Below are 21,700 nucleotides of genomic sequence, written 5' to 3'. Positions count from 1 at the left end.
TATATATATATATATATATATATATAAACACACACACCACATCTCTTTTTCCATCCATCAGTCAATGGACATTTGTGCTTGCTCCGTAGTTTGGCTATTGTTGATAATGCTGGTATAAACATCAGGGTACATGTACCCCTTCACATCAGCATTTTTGTATCCTTTGGGTAAATACCTAGTCGTGCAATTGCTAGATTATAGGATAGTTCTATTTTTAACTTTTTGGGGAACCTCCATACTGTTTTTCAGAGTGGCTGCACCAGTTTGCATTCCCACCAACAATTTAAGAGGGTTCCCCTTTCTTTGTATTGTTGCCAACACCTGTTGTTTCTTGTGTTATTAATTTTAGCCATTCTGACAGGTGTGAAGTGATAGCTCTTTGTGGTTTTGATTGGTATTTCCCTAATGATGAGTGAAGTTGAGCGCCTTTTCATGTGTCTGTTAGCCAACCATCTGGAAGTCTTCTTTGGAAAAGTGTCTATTCATGTCTTCTGCCCATTTCTTAACTAGATTACTTATATTTTGGTTGTTGAGTTTGATAAATTCTTTATAGATTTTAGATACTAATCCTTTATCTGATATGTCATTTGCCAATACCTTTTCCCATTTTCGTAGGCTGCCTTTTAGGTTTATTGATTGTTTCCTTTGCTGTGGTGAAGCTTTTTCTCTTGTTGAAGTCCCAATAGTTCATTTTTGCTTTTGTTTCCCTTCCCCCTGGCTATGTGTCTAGTTAGAAGTTGCTCCAGCTGAGGTCAAAGAGGTTGCTGCCTATGTTCTTCTCTACAAATATTTTTAAGTTTATTTATTTATTTTGAGAGACAGAGAAAGAGAAAGAGTGTGCATGAGTGGGGGGGGTTGCAGAGAGAGAGAGGGAGAGAGAGAGAGAATCCCAAGCAGACTCTGTTAGCAGAGGCTTGAACTCACAAACCACGAGAGCATGACTGGAGATGAAGTTGGACGCTTAACTGACTGAGCAACCCAGGCACCTCTCCTCTATGATTTTGATGGTTTTCTGCCTCACATTTAGGTCTTTCATCCATTTTGAATTTATTTTTGTGTATAGTGTAAGAAAGTGGTCCAGTTTCATTCTTCTGCATGTTGCTGTCTAGTTTTCCCAACACCATTTGTTGAAGAGACTTTTTTCCATTGGATATTTTTTCCTGCTTTGTCAAGGATGAGTTGACTGTATAGTTGTGGATCAATTTCTGGGTTTTTTACTCTGTTCCATTGATCTATATGTCTGTTTTTGCGCCAGTACCCTACTGTCTTGATGACTGCAGCTTTGTAATATAGCTTAAAATACAGAATTGTGATGCCTCTTGTTTTGTTTTTCACTTTCAGAATTGCTTTGGCTATATGAGGTCTTTTCTGGCTCCATACAAATTTTTGGATTGTTAGTTCTAGCTTTATGAAGAATGCTGGTGGTATTTTGATAGGGATTGCATTAAATGTGTAGATTGCTTTGGGTAGTGTAGAACTTTAATAATGTTTTTTCTTCCAATCCATGAGCATGGAATGCTTTTCCATTTCTTTGTGTCCCCTTCAATATCTTTCATAAGTCTTCTATAGTTTTCAGAGTACAGATCTTTTACCTCTTTAGTTAGGCTTATTCCTAGGTATATTATCGTTTTTGGTGCAATTGTAAAAGGGGGTTGATTCCTCACTTTCTTTTTCTGCTACTTCATTATCAGTGTATAAAAATGCAACAGATTTCTGCTCATTGATTTTATATCCTGCAACTTTTCTGAATTCATGTATTCTAACAATTTTTTGGTGGAGTCTTTTGCAAATAGTAAAAGTTTGACTTCTTCCTTGCTGATTTGTATGTGATTTATTTCTTTTTGTTGTCTGATTGCTGAGGCTAAGACTTCCAGTACTATGTTAAAATGTAATGGTGAGAATGGAGATCCTTCACTCATTCTTGACCATGGTGGAAAGGCTTTCAGTTTTTCCCCATTGAGGATGATATTAGCTGTGGGTCTTTTGTATATGGACTTTATGATGTTGAGGTATGTCCCGTCTATCCTTACTTTGTTGAAGGTTTTTATCAAGAATGGAAGCTGTATTTTGTCACATGCTTTTTCTGCATCTTTTGAGTGGATCATATGGTTCTTTTCCTTTCTTTTATTAATATGGTGTATCACATTGATTGATTTGTACCTATTGAACCAGCTCTGCAGCCCAGGAATAAATCCCACTGGTATGTACTGTTGGATTTGATTTGCTAGTCTCGTGTTGATAATTTTTGCATCCATGTTTATTAAGCATACTGGCCTGTAATTCTCCTTTTTTTAAAAAAGTGGAGTCTTTGTCTGGTTTTGGAATCAAGGTAATGCTGGCCTTGTAGAATGAGTTCAGAAGTTTTCCTTCCATTTCTATTTTTTTTTTGGAACAGTTTGAGAAGAGTAAGTATCAAGTCTTGTTTAAATGTCTGGTAGAATTCCCCTGGGAACCCATCTAACCCTGGACTTTGGTTCATTGGGAGATTTTTGATAACCAATTCTTTTTCTTTGCTGGTTATGGATCTATTCAAATTTTCTATTTCTTCCTGTTTCCGTTTTTGTAGTTTGTATGTTTCTAGAAATTTATTCTTTTCTTCCAGATTGCCCAGTTTGCTGACCTATAAATTTTCATAGTATTCTCTTATAATTGTATTTCGGTGGTGTTGCTTGTGATCTCTCCCATTTCATTTGTGATTTTTTTGGATCCTTTCTGTTTTCTTTTTGATAAGTCTAGCTAGGAGTTTATCCATTTTATTAATTCTTTCAAAGAACTAGCTCTTAATTTCATTGATCTGTTCTACTTTTTTTATTTGTATATTGTTTATTTCTGCTCTAGTATTTATAATTTGCCATCTGCTGGCTTTAAGCCTTATTTGCTGTTCCTTTCCTAGCTCCTTTATGTGTAAGGTTAGGTTGTATATTTGAGACCTTTCTTGCTTCTTGAGGTAGGCCTGTATTACAATAAACTTCCCTTTTAGGACAGCCTTTGCTGCATCCCAGCGGTTTTGGACTGTTATGTTTTCATTTGTGTTTGCTTCCATGTTACTTTATTACTCAGTTTTTTATTTCCTGGTTAACCTGTTCATTCTTTAATGGAATGTTCTTCAACTTCCATGTATTTGCGGTCTTTCCAATTTTTTTCTTGTTGTTGACTTCAAGTTTCATAGCATTGTGGTCTGAAAACATGCATATGATCTCAACTTTTTTGTACTTTTTGAGGGCTGATTTGTGACCCAATATGTGATCTATTCACGGGAATGACCCATGTTCACTGGAAAAGAAAGAATTCTTATGTGAGAATATGTATTCTCATTCTTTTTGAGAGCACATAGAACAATCTCCAGAATAGATCACACACTATGCCACACAACAAGCCTCAACAAATTCAAAAATATTGTGGTCATACCATGCATTTTTTCAGACTACAACACTATGAAACTAGAAGTCAACCACTTGAAAAAATCTGGAAAGACTACACATGCTTAATGGTTAAGTAACATGCTATTAAATAATGAATGAGTTGACCAAGAAATCAACGAAGAATTTAAAAATTACATGGAAACAAATGAAAATGAAAATATAACAGTTCACAACCTTTGGGATGCAGCAACAGTGGTTCTAAGAGGGAAGTTTATAGCAATACAGGCTGACCTCAAGAAGCAAGAAATATCTCAGATATACAAGCTAAAGGAGATAATAAAACATTGCCTAACATTACAACTAAAGGAGCTAGTGATAGACAACAGACCAAACCCTGAACCACAACAAGAAAAGAAATAATAAAGACTAGTACGGAAGCAACTGATGTAGAAACTAGAATAACACTAGAACAGATCAATGAAACCAGGAACTGGTTCTTTAAAAAAAAAATAAAATAAAATAAAAAAATAAAAAATAAAATTGATAAGCCTCTAGCCTGACTTATCAAGAAAAAAAGAGAAAGTACTCAAAAGAATCACAAATGAGAGGGGGGAAATAACAACTGACCCCACAGAAGTACAAATAATAATAAGAGAATATTATGAAAAACTCTATGCCAACAAATTAGACAACCTGGAAGAAATGGATAAAGTCTTAGAACCATATAACCTACCAAAACTGATCCAGGAAGAAATAGAAAATTTGAACAGATTGATAATCAGCAAACAAATTGAATCAATAATCAAAAAATTCCCCAAACCAAAAGTCAGTACCAGATGGCTTCACAGGCACATTCTACCAATCATTTAATGAAATTAATACCTATTCTTCTCAAAGTATTCCAAAAAATAGAAGGTAAGGAAGACTTCCAAATTCATTGTAAGAGGCAAGCATTACCCTGATACCAAAACCAGAAAAAGACATCACACACAAAAAAGAGAACTATAGGCCAATATCTCTGATGAACATACATGTAAAAATTCTCAAGAAAATACTAGCAAATAGAATTCAACAGTATATTAAAAAATCATTCACCACAACTATGTGACATTTATTCCTATGATGAAATGGTGGTTCAGTATTCACAAATCAATCAACATGATACATCACATTGATAAGAGAGGGGATAAGAACCATATGATCATCAATGGACACAGAAGAAACATTTGACAAAGTACAATATCCATTCATGGAATAAACCCTCAACAAACTGAGTTTAGAAGGAACACACCTCAATATAATAAAGGCCATATATGAAAAACCCACAGTGAACATCATCCTTAATGGGGAAAAACTAAGTGCTTTTCCTCTAAGATCAGAAATGAGACAAGTATGTCTCACCAGTTTTATTCAATATAGTACTGGTAGTCCTAGCCAGAGCAGATAACAAAAAGAAATAAAAAGCATCCAAATTGGTAAGGAAGAAGTAAAACTTTCATATTTACAGGTGACATGATACTCTATATTGAAAACCCAGAAGACTCCCCAAACAACTGCTAGAACTGGTAAATGAACTGAGTCAAGTTTCAGGATACAAAATCAATGTATAGGAATCTGTTGCATTTCTACACAACAATAATGAAGAAGCAGAAAGAAGAATTAAGAAAACAGTCCCATTCACAATTGCATCAAAAATAATAAGATACCTAGGAATAAACCTAACCAAAGAGGTGAAAGACTATACTATATACTCTGAAAACTAAAAACACTGATGATAGGAATTTAAGATGATCAGAAAAAAATGTGAAGGCATTCCATGCTGATGGACTGGAAAACAATTATTAAAATGCCTATACTAGCCAAAGAAATCTACATATTCAGTGCAATCCCTATCAAAATGCCAACAACATTTTTTCACAGAACTAGAACAAATAATCTGAAAGTTTGTATGGAACCACAAAAGACTCTGAAGAGCCAACATAAACTTGAAAAAGGAAACCAAAGCTTAGAAGCATCACAATTACAATAATATCCTGCTGCATGTGACACTGAAACTTACAATTATTAACACATAATAAGTATTGTAAGTTTCAGTGTCACATGCAGCAGGATATTATTGTAACTTATGAGAAGATAATATACATAGTTAGTGAAGGTATGGGAAACTGAGTACACTTTTGCTTTTATGGTGGGAACATAAACTCATTCATTCAATCCTGAAGTAAATTTGGCAACTTATTTCAACAAAGTTTAAATGTACAGGATAATTGAAATCATTTTTATTGGCCGGAATTTACTTAAGAGGAATTATCAGACATGAGCAAAAAAAATAAATTGTATAAATATATTGATACAAGAGTTATTCACAATGCAAAATTTAGAAACATGTGAAAATGGCACAAATGAGTGATTGGAGTAAATATACCAATATAGCTTCACCAAAATGGAATGTAATATGGCTGTAAAAAGTTTTATTTGCAAATTATTTAAATACATTGAGAAATACTCATTGGAATGTACAGTATTATCCAGTTTGTTTAAGTTGGTGTGTGTTCCATATAAAAATATTAACAGTAGGATTATAATTCTTATTTTTATATTTATAATAATGAATAATGAGTAAGCTTCAAATAATGAATATATATTACTTTCATAATGAGGAAAAAATATAGGAGAAAAAGTTTCTCATAGAAAAACTTTTGGTTTTCCATGTATCACTAAATAGTCTTTCAACAGGTTCCTCTTATCTCCACCTCCTAAATGAAAGGACTTCCTTAGATCTACCATTATGCCTCTATTGTTATAGAGTGTGTGCCCCTGAAATCTCTTCTTCCATACTCTCTGTAACATCTTAATGAATGTCTCATGGGTCATGATTTCATCATATCTCTCCACCTGCATTGCCTGGTGGTTCCTGGTTCAGACTATCATTTAGTGAATGTGTGAAATTTCACATCACGGTTTTCTCAGATTTCCTCCTACTTTTCATTTCTTTAATTCTCTATTAGTGCTGGTATTATCTCTTATCAAAATTATCTTTGACTTTTTCTCCTCCTTGCTTCTCACACCCACATCTTTCAACTTCTTTTTTTCTTACTGGGATATATAAACACCTTTACCCCTAGAAGTCTTTTACTATCACATGTGCCCAGCTTTTCCATTTAATCAATACATTCTACTGTCCCCACTTTAATCTTCTTGAAATGCTACTTTGACAAATCAACATCTTCCTCAAGCTTTTACCCTGTGTATATGATGAAGTTGTCACTCATGCTATCTTAACTCCTTACCTCTCATATTTGATTATTCTAAACCTTGCAGTCTACTGAAACATAACTTTTCTTGACTATATTCCCTGTCTTAAACTGTTCTCCTTTTATCTCTGCCTACTGTAAACCCCTCCATTCTTCAGAGTCCAGCTTAAATTCTTTCTTCTTTGTGGGTGATTCGACAAATGTCACATCAAGTTTTTTCTTGCCTTAAGTTAACATAAGTAGCTTATTGTATCTGAGGAAGAATTTAAGTATCTGCAGAACTATATGGTTTTCTTAAGAAATTAACTTTTTTTTTAACAGAATGACTTTACTGTCCCCTTTGTCTAGTAAACAATAGTTTATACATATTGTTCTGGCATGAATATTACTAATGCTCCCTATTAGTTTTAAAAGTTGGGACAAGGAGCACCTGGGTGGCTCAGTGGGTTGGGCATCTGACTTCAGCTCAGGTCATGATCTCACAGCTTGTGAGTTCAAGCCCCGCATCAGGCTCTGTGCTGACAGCTCAGAGCCTGGAGCCTGCTTCAGATTCTGTGTCTCCCTCTCTCTATATCCCTCCCCGCTTTCTTTCTCTCTCTCTGTCTCTCTCAAAAATAAATAAAGATTTTAAAAAATAAAAATAAATAAGTAAATAAAATAAAAGTTGGGACAATAAAGTGTATGGTTATCCTTCTTATCCAGTACAAAATATCAAGCAAAAGTTGCTGGTGGATATATGAGCAAAAGTGCCTTCTACTGAACCACACACTATTAGCATAAGTACAAAAAGGAGTCACCTTAAGTAAAAGAATGCCTTTCTAAATCTTGTACTGGAAAGGTAATAAAGTACAGTATTCCTTTATCTCTGTACCATCTGGATGACCTTTCAAAGCAGGTTTTGTATATTGAATATAGTTGTCTAGATTGGAGATGATGGAAAACATCTATTACCGGCAAATGGTAAGATCCATTATTCTCTTTTATCCTTCCTTGCACCCCCATCCCCCATCTTTTCATGACATGGGATTGTGCATGGCAAATAAGTTTCTGAGTAAATGACAATGCTCTTAGGTCAGGGGTCCCCAAGACCACCCCTAGGTTTGGTGATTTGCTAGGAGGATATAATGAAAAATCAGCGGAAGATGCATAGAATGAAGTCTGGGGGAAAGCAGGCACAAACTTACAAGAGTCCTCTTTCAGTGGAGACAGATAGAGCATGTTTAATTCCCCCAGCCATAAGTTGTGACAACACGTGTAAAATGTTGTCTATTAGAAAGAAACTCATAGACTGAGTGTCCGTGGTTTTAATTGGGGGCTCCTCACATAGGTACTCTCTGTGTGTCATATCCTTAAATTCCGGACTCCCAGAAGGAAAGCAGGTGTTCAAAATAAATCATATTGTTGGCACAATTTAGGAACAGTGAGCTACTCTTACCATTTAGGGTGGTAGGTACCCTCCTGAAATCCATTTTCCCAGATACCAGCAAGGACTAGCCTTGTAAACAGACCTTTCAGTGGAGAACATTCAGGACTACTGTGCCATCTTCACAGCTTTGTTGACCACAAATAGCCATCTTAAGCTCTAAAGGTGTCTAGTAGTCTCTATAGTTTGTTCTTATGTGCTAGTCAATATAAGCAATGTCATTATTTTTTAAAGTGAATAAAAGCTTCAGAGGTAACTTGTGGAATGGAATGTTATCTCTGAGACTGAAATTATTCTCACATCCTTTACATCCCGTGCTGTACTGGAGAGTTCCTTTGGAGAGCTGATTTTCCCATCTCTCTCCAACTCTCACATTCAGTGATGCTGAGTTTGTGGTTTGGAATTGGCTATTTGGGAAATATACACCATTGAAACCAGCAAATACTACAAATCAGGTATGCCCACCAGAGAGCCAGTTGTTAAACATTGATTAGCATACCACCACCTATATACCTCCTTACCATTGAGTCTGTAAATACCGTGTTCCTTGAAACAGTCATAAGAAAATATAATGATTTGTATGAAATGCTGATACCTAGACAGTCTTCTGGGAGCTGAGAAGTTTCTGGTCCAAATTTCCTACCTGATTTTTATGTTCTTTTTATATATTAGTTCGGGAACTTGGAATTCTCAACTTTAAAAATACCTAAAATGAGTTGCTAATAATATCGGGCTATTTTTTATTTATATAAATAGATTTATAGCAAATAAATGTAATTATTATTAAAAGTGTTTCAAATGAAATTTTAAGATGCTATGATGCCCAAGCCAGCAAACCTGATTTTCTCTCTTTTAAAGCTTCTTTATGTGAAATTAGCATTGTTAAATGGATCCAAAAAGCAATTTTCTGCTCCCAAATTATTGTTGGTGGATACTTAGTACTCCAGAGAGCCCATTCTTTTCATCTGCTTTTAGTAATCTCAGCTGGCAGGTAGGAGTGCAAAACTGGAAAAGAAAAGTAAAATCATGCTTATACTAGTAAACCAACGTCAGTTTTAAAGAGGACATCAGAAGATGATAGTGAGCATAGAGGAGGGCAACATCAAAAAAAAATTATCTCAATAACACTTTCTCACGCTTTATCAGTAGAACCTTATTTCAGTTATAAATAATAAATGTGCATATCATTGATGGAGCATCGTTCACTATTTTAGAACCATTGAATTTTTTTTTTGCCTCTGCTACGTGTATTCCCTTTCTAAGAGTTTACCTAATGATATGATATGACTCTGCTGAATATTCTCAAATGATTCTCCCTCAGTTAAAATCCAAAATTTGTTACACAGCATCCAAGATTTTTTAAAGTATGATGCCAACCTTACTTAACCGTCCTGTCCTCCACTTTTTACTCTGCAGCCAAACTCTGTCAGTCTCTTTCATGCCTCTTTACTTTTTCATCTTTGACTGCCAGTTGTTCATCTTAAGATCCAACTCATACCACCATTTTCTTCCTGAGTCTAGTTTCTTTTCCTATGATCCCATAGATTTTCATATACATTTAGATGCCTTTTCATATTTTTTGTACTGAATGTGGTACACTTACTCCCTGCTGCCCCTTCATACTCCATGTCCTGTAAACTCTGGTGGGCAAGGACTATGTTTTCCTAGTTTCTGTATGCCCAAAACATAATAATAGAATTGCTATATTAAAACTTTTTGTAGCACTTAACTTTTAATAGAGATATTGGAGTAGAATAGGATTTGAGACTTTTTCCACATAGAGCCATCAATAATTACTTTGTGTCATGACTTGCCTTTTTTTACTCCTTAGGCAGATACACTGATTGACCGAGAGCATCAAAATTTTTATGAAGCATCACTAGAATATGTCTTTAAAATTCAAGAGGTTCAAGAAAAAAAGAAGTTTGAATTTGTTGAACCGGTAAGTTTCAGTTTCCCTACAAAACAGTAGTTCTAACATACCGTATGGAAAGAAATGGCAATGTTTTTCTGTTGAAAATTGTGATTTTTTTTAAAAAAGAACAAAAAGGAAGGGAGGAATAGAGGAGGGAAAATAGGTGGAGTTCAGGGCACTATTAGGGCAATGGAACTATTCTATATGATACTGTAATAGTGGATACATGTCATTATACATTTGTCAAAACCTACAGAATATACAATGAACAAGGTAAACCCTAATGTAAAATATGGATGTTAGTAATAACGTATCAATATTTGGTTATCATTGTAACAAATGTAGCATGCTAATACAAGATGATAATAATTAGGGTGTGTGGGTGGAGGTTGAAGGAATATATGAGATCTCTTTATAGTCTCTACTCAATTTTTAAATAAACCTAAGACTGCTCTTAAAATAGTTTATTAATAGAAAAATTAAAAGATTAAAAGGACTTACATTATATATACCTAAGTAAATATAGCTCACCACTAAAGCGACCTATTTACTAAACCTTTAGGTGAAAGGAAAAAACATAAGGATATATTTCTCCCTTTGTTTCATTCCACTTCCCTGAAAGTCTGGGATCTGCCTGACTTTCCTATGAGGTAATGTAAAAATTAATGGATTCCTTAATATAAATTGCAGTACAGGAAAAAACAGGTAGCTGGTCTTTATAAATTTACTTCATTTTCTTAGCATTTTTCCCCCAAGTTATACCATAATATGTTATAATATTGCCTGAGTAGGTGTCTTCATAAAGCATCATCTGTGGTGAGTAAAGGTAAGTTCTAGAAGTCAAGATGATCTTCAGTTAATATATAATGTCAATTCCCATGAGAGGAGCAATAGTTAAATACATAGGTAATCTAAATGATTATTTAATCCATATTTTTCTTCCTATGTCAGTTTTTTAAAAATGTGTTTATAGTTAAGTAATAAAATACCTGTTCCTGTTTAAGGGGAGATAGTGAGGAAAGGGAAAAATAATACACATTTTAAAATATATTTGATGAAATTCATTTCTTGTGGGGAAACCATTAATGATTCCCTAAGGATGATGGGAAACAGAGGCAGAGCAGAGCCTGGGAAAAGTTCTTAGACCCTGCCTGGCTATCAGCCACTTCTGTTTCATTTTCTCTCTTCAGCTGAAACTACCTCACTCTTTCCTATAAACTGGGCACTTGGCAAGCTTGTAAGACTAAACCTTCAGCCAGACAAATTTAAGGAACTGAAGACCACAACACAGGCTCAGGAATTTAATTTTTACCTTTTATTTGGGATAACAGTCTTAACTACAAGTTCTGTTTTTTCAAACAAACAGCTAAGTCCTTAAATCCCTTAGAATGAGTTAGTAACCTCTTATTTAGTAGATGTTTTGGGTATCTTATTAAATTTTATATGACTTAAGGGACCTTCTAAGGCTTATCTGTGGCTCATTGAGATCTAGGCAGCCTAACAACCACCAGTTTGGGAAGATGACAAATATTTAAAATTCCTATTCCCTTCTCATTTAGCCCATCTCTTTATCCACCTCCCCTCCAGCAACCCTCAATTTGTTCTCTATAGTTAAGAGACTATTATGTTTTGCCTTCCTCTCTTTTATCTTATTTTGTTTTTCCTTCCCTTCCCCTATGTTCATCTATTTTCTTTCTTAAATTCTGCATATGACTGAAATCATATGGTATTTGTTTTTTTCTGACTGATTTTACCTAGCATAGTACACTCTAGTTCCATCCATGTTGTTGTAAATGGCAAGATTTCATTCTTTCTGATGGCTGAATAATATTGCATTATATATATATAATGTGTGTGTATATATACACATATATATGTTTGTATATGGATATGTATATACAGATATATGCATATATATAATACCACATGTGTGTGCATGTATGTATATATATACACATATACATACACACATATACACATATATGTGTGTGTATATATATATATATATACACACACACACACACACACACACACCCCACATCTTCTTTATCCATTTATCAGTCGATGGACATTTGGGCTCTGTCCATAGTTTGGCTATTGTTGATAGTGATGCTATAAAACATTGGGATGAATGTGCCCCTTCGAGTCAGTACTTTTATATCCTTTGGATAAATACTTAGTAGTGTAAGTGCTGGATTGTAGGGTGGTTCTATTTTTAACTTTTTGAGGAACCTCCATGCTGTTTTCCAGAGTGGTTGCACCGTTTGCAGACCCACCAACAGTGTAAGAGGGCTCCCCTTTCTCTGAATCCTCACCAACACCTGTTATTTCTTGTGTTGTTAATTTTAGCCATTCTTACAGGTTTGAGGTGATAGCTCATTGCAGTTTTGATTTATATTTACCTGATGATGAGTGATATTGAGAAGTTTTTCATGTGTCTTTTAACCATTTGTATGTCTTCTTTGGAGAAAGATCTATTCAAGTCTTCTCCCCATTTCTTAACTGGATTATTTATTTTTTGGGTGTTGAGTTTGATTAAATTCTTTACAGATTCTGGATACCAGCCCTGTATCTGACATGTCATTTGCAAATATCTTCTCCTATTCCATAAGTTGCCTTTTAGTTTTGTTGATTGTTTCTTTCACTGTCCAAGTGTTAAGCTACTACAGACATAACAATAATGTCAAAAGGGAGATTATCTGCTTTTGCACTATAGTTGACTATGGGCAACTAAACTACAGAAAGCAAAACCTCAGCTAAGTGGGACACCACTGTGTTAGAAATAAATATTCCTACAGTGTCATTATTTCAAGGAAAAGCTGGTTCAAATACATAGAAAAACAGGGGGCATTTATGTTTTTTTATTAAACTATATAATTATTTTAACAGTATACAGAAAGTAAGCTTTTTATTTAAAAAAAAATTTTTTAACGTTTATTTATTTTTGAGACAGAGAGAGACAGGGCATGAATGGGGGAGGGGCAGAGAGAGAGGGAGACACAGAATCAGAAGCAGGCACCAGGCTCTGAGCCATCAGCCCAGAGCCCAACGCGGGGCTCGAACTCGCGGACCGCGAGATCGTGACCTGAGCTGAAGTCAGACGCCTAACCGACTGAGCCACCCAGGCGCCCCCAGAAAGTAAGCTTTTTAAATTCAGTATTCATTAGGTATATAATTTTAATGGTCACCCCCCCCCATTTATATATCTTACATTGAAAGTGATTATAGTTAACTGGGGTTTCCCCCCCCATTTATATATCTTACATAGAAGGTGATTGTAGTAGCGTAGTTAACACTATTTAGTGTGGTAGCAAATAGCCACATATGGCTATCAGACATTCAAAATGAAAGTCTAGAATAAGGTGGGTGGTAAATAGGAAACACCTACTAGATTACAAAGGTTTGGTACAAAAAAGTATATAAACTATCTCATTAAAATAGCTTTTATATTGCTTAAATATTGACATGATAATATATTGGATAAATTGTGTTAAACAACATATTAAATTTCACTTGGTTTAAAAGTTTGTGTTTTTTTTTAAATTTTTACCGTTTATTCATTTTTTGAGAGACAAAGAGAGACAGAGTGTAAGTGGGGGAGGGACAGAGAAAGAGGGAGACACAGAATCTGAAGCAAGCTCCAGGCTCTGAACTGATAGCACAGAGCCCGACATGGGGCTCAAACTCACAAACCGTGAGATCATGACCTGAGCCAAAGTCGGATGCTTAACCGACTGAGCCACCCAGGTGTCCCAAGTTTGTGTTTTTGTTTTTTGTTATTTGTTTTGTTTTGTTTTGATTTGTTTATGTGGCTACTAGGAAACTTAAATTTTCACATTGGTTTGCATTTATTCACATTATGTTTCTGTGAAACAGTGCTAAAAAAAGTCCTTTCAGATTTGGCAGCATGATATGTGAGTTCAGGTCTAGAATGGGAGGAAAAGATCAGAGAGAGAAAAACATCATCTCCTGAATCTTGTTCTTAAGATCCTCCTTCTTCTCAGAGTTGCTTGGAGCTTATGAGAATTTTGAGAGATTAGAGGGAAAAGCTTCTGAAGTATGCTGATCATGAACAGCTTACCTCAGAGAGTCGAGCCCTGGTGTATTTGAAATACATTGTGGTACAGGAAAGTTTGTGGCTCAGAAGCCCAAAGAATCTTTTTATGACTTAACTCCCTTATGGTTCATTCAGCTGCAGTTTGTGTATGTTTTGATTACATTCTTTTGCAAACTTAGCTGGAACTAAAGTTTTGTGGGCAACTACTATGTGTAATGTGTTTTCTCTGTGTTATTTCACATGACCCACAAGATAGCTTTATTATTAGGTAGTTGTTATTTTTCCAGATGAGGAAATTAAGTCACAGAAAGACTGTTAGTTGCCTGAGGTCACAAACTTAAAGAGAGGGAGACACAGGAATCCAGAACCCAAAGCTGATGTCCTGTATAGTATCAACTTACTGTGTTGTAAGTTACCTGATTACAAAAATTAGTCCTTCCTTAACACTTGCTCTGACCAAATAAAATATATGACTACAAAACATTGTATTGTAAAGCAAGTATTTTAATTCCTTGAAAATAGGAGATTGATCTTTACTTTGGTAAAGGTGCTTGAATCAATGTACATAATTGTGCATTTATTCATTCTTCCATCCTTTTTTAATCATCTTTTTTAAAAAGTTGCCCCCTCCCCTTGGCTGCAGTTGACCCACCCTTTTCATTAATTGACAGACAAGTATAATGGCTGAGAGGCATTAAGATGGAATTTGGCTCCAGTCTTAACAGCTGTATAAATCTGGCTTGTTTTTCACTCTGTGTACCTTAGGTTTTTATCTGTAAATTGGAAATAAAAAATTGTAGATTCCAGGATTGTGGTAAGGCGCAACCAATACAGGTAACATACAGAGCAAGTGCCTGGTGCATCATTAGCATCAGTAAGTTTTCAGCTGGTATGGAGCTTTCACATTGACTATTAGCATTAGATACAAAAATAATATTAACGAGTTTTTTAGTGTGACTTCAAGGCCAGATAGAACTTTTTCAAAAGCACATTTTTTTAAATTTTAATATGCTTTTTAAAAAATACACATCTAAATGCTGTAAGAGTATGTTTTTATTATTCTTTTTAGACTTCATTTTAGTCTTTTTGTATTATATTTAAAATATGAAAAATGAAAATAAACCATTATTGGGCCACCTCGGGTGGCTCAGTCGGTTAGGCATCTGACATTTGATTTAGGCTCAGGTCATTATCTCACAGTTTGTGAGTTTGAGCCCTGTGTCTAGCTCTGTGCTGATAGTATGGAGCCTGCTTGAGATTCTTTGTCTCCCTCTCTCTCTGCTCCTGCCCCACTAGGCACACACAGTCTCTCTTTCTAATATAAGCAAATATTTTTTAAAATGATAAAAAATAAACCATTATGTGTAAACTAAAAATACTGTTTTTGATATTCTGTCCTGAGTCTCCTAACTTTAATTTTAAATCTCTTGCTAAAGAAAATTTCACTTAATCTGCCTAATAAGCTTATTATATCATGAAGTATACTAGAAAATACTTCTTGGGTTGTCTAAAGTTTGAATAATTAAATTAATTAAATTACTAAATATTACATACTAAATTAAAGTCAGATAATATATAGACCTGCAGTCTTGAAAGTAAAACCTTTTTGCGTTTTCAATATACATTAGCTTTAATATATAAGATTTAACTTCGGGTAAATTATAGTGAGCAAATAAGACAATGTCATTTATTTTTTCAAAACTTTGTAGGCCTGAGGGTTAAATTTGCTAAAAACCTAAATACAGTTATTCTATAAAATTGAAACAATAAAGCCAACCTATCTTAAAATCTGTATTGGTCCTTGGATTTAGTTCTGGCTACTGCTACTGAAAATTTCCAATTTGCAAAAGCAGTTAGATAGTGAATAGAATTTACTGCAAAAGCAGTTACATAGTGAATAGGATTATAGGGTAGCTCCATTTTTAACTTTATGAGAGACCTCCATACTATTTTCCAGAGTGGCTGCACCAGTTTAACATTCTCACTAGCAGTGTAAAAGGCTTCCCCTTTCTTTGATTCCTCACCAGCACCTGTTGTTTATTTGATTATATTTTTATACTGTTTCATTTCCATTCAATAAATTACTCTGAATATCTAAGTATTAAACTTAAAGCACTTAATAGTTATTTTGAGACTGTCATCTAAGATATTTATCTCTGTTTCCTCTGAATAAGGAATAGCAGAAAGTACAAGTTTAATAATTCACAGGCTGGATACTTGGATGAAAATTGATGCCTTTGCCCTATGTTGCCAATCATAGAGTTTCCAGTCGCCAAATGTAGAGGTTTTTATATTAGATTTGGATTTCTTTCACTGCATTATAGTATTCTGTGTAAATTCAGTATTCTGAAGTAAATTTTATTTTTTTAAAGTAGCCTTAATTGGGATGTAATTCACATACCATACAATTAAGTCATCTCAAGTTAACTTTTGTATGGTGTGAAGTAAGGTTCCAACTTCATTCTTTTGCATATGGTTATCCAGTGGTCCAAGAAACATTTGCTGAAAAGACTATTCTTTATCCCTTGAATGGTCTTGTTGTCCTTGTTGAAAATAAGTTGACCTTGATATGTGGGCTTATTTCTAAATTCTCAATTCTTTTTCATTGATTTAATGTCTATACTTGTGCCAGTATCACACTATATTGATTACCATTGCTTTGCATTAAGTTTTGAAATTGAGAAGTGTGAGTCTAAATACTTTGTTCTTCTTTTTCAAGATTGTTTTGATGGTCTGGGTTCCTTGCAATTCCATATGAATTTTAGCATCAGCTTGTCACTTCTTATTATAAAGAAGTCAGCTAGGCTTCTCATAGGGATTGCATTAAATCTACACATCATTTGGGGAGTATTGCCATGTTAACAGTATTAAATCTTCTGATTAATGAACATGAAGTATTTGCCTTTTATTTAAACTGTCTTTAATTCCTTAAACAGTGTTTTATACTTTTCAAGTTATAAATTTATACTTAAAAATTATTCTTTGGTATTTTATTCTTTTTAAACTATCATGAATGGGATTCTTTAATTTCATTTTCAGATTATTCACTCCGAGTATATAGAAATAAAGTTGATTTTTATATATTGATCTTGTATCCTGCAGTGTTGCTGAACTTGTTTATCAGTTCTAGTAGTTTCGTTAGTGAATTCCCTAGGATTTTCAGTGATCAACTTCTTAGGAGATAAGGAATGGATCACATTATAAGAGTCTTTACATCTCAGTTCTTCTTATTTAGCAACAGTCCAGGAATTACTGCATCAGTTGCTTCAGGGCTCTTCTCCTCACTCCCATGCTAGCCCCAGCCCCTTTTCTTACTTTTCTTTTCCATTCACAGTATCAATGATAACTGTGGGTCCTTAAGACTTGAAACCTGGTGATTGATGGGATGGGGAATTATGAATGTTTTTCCTTTGCTGTCTTGCAGTGATTTTTGCTAAATGATTATCTGTAAATGTAGTGTCAACATTTATATTTGGTCAGGTTATTGGAGTCGCAAATAGTTATTTGATTCTAAAATCCTTGGGAATAATAAAGTGCTATGTAAAGCTTTTCTGGTGATAAAAGTGATTTAATATGAAAACCTAATCTATCTCTTGAGTAGTTTTTAGTTATTATTATTTTAAAGTTCAGGTTTACTTTAAGGTAAGCTGAGACAGTAATCTTTCCCACACTGCTCCACCCACTCAGTCCAATTGAACACAGAAAACAGCATATAGGAAATGGAATTCTTAAGCTTTTTAGGCTGTCCTATTAAGTTACCTTAATTTAGTCTCATGGAATCTGTTGAGGATAAAATAAACTAGTAGTTATTCAAGCCTTAAAAAGTTTGACTCTACTGCCATCTAGTGGCAGTTATTTCATACATGTGGTCTTTATTTTTTTTTTTTTTCAACGTTTTTTTTTATTTATTTTTGGGACAGAGAGAGACAGAGCATGAACGGGGGAGGGGCAGAGAGAGAGGGAGACACAGAATCGGAAACAGGCTCCAGGCTCCGAGCCATCAGCCCAGAGCCTGACGCGGGGCTCGAACTCACAGACCGCGAGATCGTGACCTGGCTGAAGTCGGACGCTTAACCGACTGCGCCACCCAGGCGCCCCATACATGTGGTCTTTAAACTTTCACAAAAAATGCTTGCAAAGTAGGTGTGGAACAAAAGGAAAAGGTGGGTGGGTCTTTGTAGATAATTTTTTTGTATCTCCCTCCAAACTGTTGTTTCCCTAGGGGATGCTTAGCATGTATTGTCTGCTACTGAGCAAATCTGAATTCTGCTAGAATATGCCAATATGTTTATTTATTTAGACAGATCTTGGGGAATTTGATGTTTTATAGGAATACTTTCTATAGGTATTCTTATCTTCTTTATAAGTTTAATTAAATTCTGTATACTTAGGATAATATTAGAATAGCATCTTCCTTGTATGGCGTGTAGCTAATAAGATAGTTTAATTGGAGACCAATTGTAGACATTAAAACATGAAATAATACTCCTTCAAACTACTTCATAAACTATTATTCATATATTTAAAATTTAAAAGACTAATTTTCTATATACTTCAAAAGTATATACTTCAAAAGAAGTATACTTCTTATTTGTCTCTGAAAACTTACAAATCTGTATATCCAAATCTCAAAAAATTAAAGATATTCTTAACCCTATTTTAAGATACAGTTCTTTTTAATTAGGCCACAATATGTGCACACTATATATTGGATATTTCAGCATATCTACATCATTTTAGCAAAGGATAATCTATTGAGTATTTAGTTTTGATAGTAATTATCTGTTGATATATAATTGACAGTGTAAAATAATTCTAAAATTGGAAAACAATACATTTTGACATCAGGAATTGTTAAACAAGAGAAAGGAAGTCTTTAAAATATAACAACTTAAAACCAATTTGAAAGTACTTGCTTTCTGACATGAGCATAACTTAGTAAGAAGTTGACTTGCTATAGGAAGAAAAGCATTAAGTCCTTGTTTTCAGATAGAACCAGTAGTTATTTCTTGGAAATTATAACACATATACCACTTGGTGCTTACGCCAAATCCCCAGACATAGGAAATGGTGGGGTGTTTATTCACATATCAAAATTTCAAACTGTATTTCTTCTTTAGTTCAAAATAATAGCTTACCGACATAATATGCTGTTTGAATTAAAAAAAAAAAAAACATGGGGCGCCTGGGTGGCTCAGTTGGTTAAGTGTCTGACTTCAGTTCAGGGCATAATATCACAGTTCATGGGTTCGAGCCCCTCATCGGGCTCTGTGCTGACAGCTCAGAGCCAGGAGCCTGCTTCAGATTCTGTGTCTCCCTCTCTCTCTGCCCCTCCCCCACTCACACTCTGTCTCTCTCTCAAAATTAAATAAACATTAAAAAATTTTTAAAAAGCATTATTTCTCAAAAGTATTTTCTAACTTTATTGTAGGAAGAGATCAAATTGGTGGAGAAGTTTGTAATAAAAATCCCAGTGAATTAAATGAAGAAAGTTAATAATGTTTCAGTTGTAATTACTCTTGGTAAACAACCATGTCCTGTAATGGAGAACTACTCTTGCTTTATGAATTAGACCCTAATAAATAAGTACATATGAGTTTGGGATTGGAAGGTTAGGATAATAAACATTGTGGTTTCCTAAAGAGGATTTTACTCTAATTCTTTAATGAAAGATCTGTATCCAGTTCCAGGTTGTTGCTCAACTCTTCCCTCTGATTTCAGTTCTTCTTACTACTTGCTGAAATGTTGTCTATTTAATACCCACATCAGTACTGCCACCTTGAGAAATTTTTCTTAATTTTATCTGGCCAAATTCTTATTCCTTCCCTTGGGTACTCCTTATCTCCAATTTGCTGGTTTGTCTTCCTCACATCTGCACATGTTTATCTCTCTGTTTGGGTTAGAAGCTCTTCTAAGGTAGGAACTATGTCACTTTGGCTTTTATCCTAATGGTCTGTCCTGGATATTTCTTCAATGCATTTGAATAGTAGAATAGTTAATAGAACAACTGTCCCAGTCACTGTTTACCAAAAATGAAGTAAAAATTAGCTTTTGTGGTTTGTTTCAAATTCATAACTCTAGTTTCTGCTTGCCAAACAAAGGGAGTTGAAAATTTATTAGGTTGAGGAATTAGAATGAAATATAATTTCCCAATTTATTATGTTTGATGGTCATCTTTTTTTAAAACATATTTTCATAGTTTCTTTCATTTCTCTGTGTTTGCAGCTTTTGTCATTCTTGCAGGGTTTATTTACTTTTTACCACGAGGGATACGAACTCGCCCAAGAATTTGCACCATATAAGCAACAGCTTCAGTTCAACTTGCAGAACGTAAGACTATACCTATTTTTACTGCCTCTACTTAGTGAATCAGATGATGACAAGGAAACTAATTATAATCCAGCCAAACCTTGGAGTAGGTCAAAAATTTACCTAATTTAGAAAAGCCATTTAATAAATTTATTAAAATATTTTTTTCTAGCTCCTGGTTAAAAGTATACCAGGAAAGAGCTAATCATATGTTAGAAAAAGTTATGCTGGCAAGTTTCATAGAAATAAATATTACTGAGATATACATAATAGATACTTGGAAGGTTGGAAACTTTTGCCTTTATTCAGTGTTCTCATTGATTTACTGAGTGACCTCTGGCAAGTCTTACTTTCTGAAAGGGTAACATTTCTATATTTGTGAATTTAAGAGGTTGTACTTAAGCACTGAAGGAATGTCCTTTTTCTCTCTCAAATTGTATATAACAAATATGATATTTTTATTTGAATTTGAATATGGTTTTTAAGGACTCATAATAATTGCTTTAAAGCTTAATTGAGAATTATTTACAAACATCATATTTTTGTTAGAGTTTATTTTGTAAGTTGTCTAATCCTTTTAATGTCCAGTTTCATAGTTATATAAATTCAGATTTGCATATGATTAACATCACTTACATTAAAAAAAAAATACAAAAACGTATCCAATCCATTATTGGATTATTGAACCTGACAAGAAAGTTCTAATTGTTGAGAATTTTGTATGAATGAACTTATTTCTGAAACCCTGATAATCTAGTACTCTATAGCCAAAATAGTTTGGAAAGTTTTCACTTCTTTTTCTGTAAAAAGCTTGTCTTTCACTGCTTATCTGATTCTTGCCATTGTGGAGATGTTCAATAAATGGAACTATGGAGTTGGAATGTCCCATGAGAAATAGGTAATTGGATTTATTTAATTTATATTTTGGGTTTTAGCTTTTTTTTTAATCTAGATTTTCTAGCAGAATCAGTTTCACATGCAAGCCATTTCATTGTTTTTCAATATGGAACGCATTTGGACTTCTTCGTAAATACTAAAAGGGAAAATGATAAAGGCCAAAATATTTTTATTAAGATTCCTGCGATTCAAGAACAAGAGAGGAATGTAAAGAATTGGAAATTTTTCTGATCCTTATGTTTCAAAGAATTTGAAAAAAAAAGTTTAAAAAGTAGCAAAAGTGACAAGAAATTTTCCTAACTTACTTTGGGATTCAATTATTTTATCATGGGCCATAACAAATTTTAGAGTTGGGTGGTGATAATTTTTATATTTCCAAACATATTGCTTGCTTCCAAACGTATTATTGAAATAATGTGGCCTGAATACAAAAGAGAGAGAAAAGCTTTAAGCTTTCTATGTCTTAAGTAAACTTGCTGTAAT

General features: G+C 34.1%; 1 protein-coding gene across 1 annotated transcript in view; it reads left to right on the top strand.

Annotated features, from left to right (window-relative positions):
* ARHGAP42 (Rho GTPase activating protein 42) overlaps positions 1–21,700 on the top strand; it is a 309,496-nt gene that overhangs the window by 213,764 nt on the left and 74,032 nt on the right. Inside the window, exons 6-7 of the mRNA XM_007089137.3 lie at positions 9,871–9,981; positions 20,237–20,341. Of these exons, the coding sequence (XP_007089199.2) occupies positions 9,871–9,981; positions 20,237–20,341 (216 nt within the window). The remainder of the gene's footprint in view (positions 1–9,870; positions 9,982–20,236; positions 20,342–21,700) is intronic.

This window comes from Panthera tigris, chromosome D1 (genome assembly GCF_018350195.1).
Source record: "Panthera tigris isolate Pti1 chromosome D1, P.tigris_Pti1_mat1.1, whole genome shotgun sequence".
Classification (NCBI taxonomy): Eukaryota; Metazoa; Chordata; class Mammalia; order Carnivora; family Felidae; genus Panthera; species Panthera tigris.
This window is presented reverse-complemented; position numbering and strand designations above follow the sequence as displayed.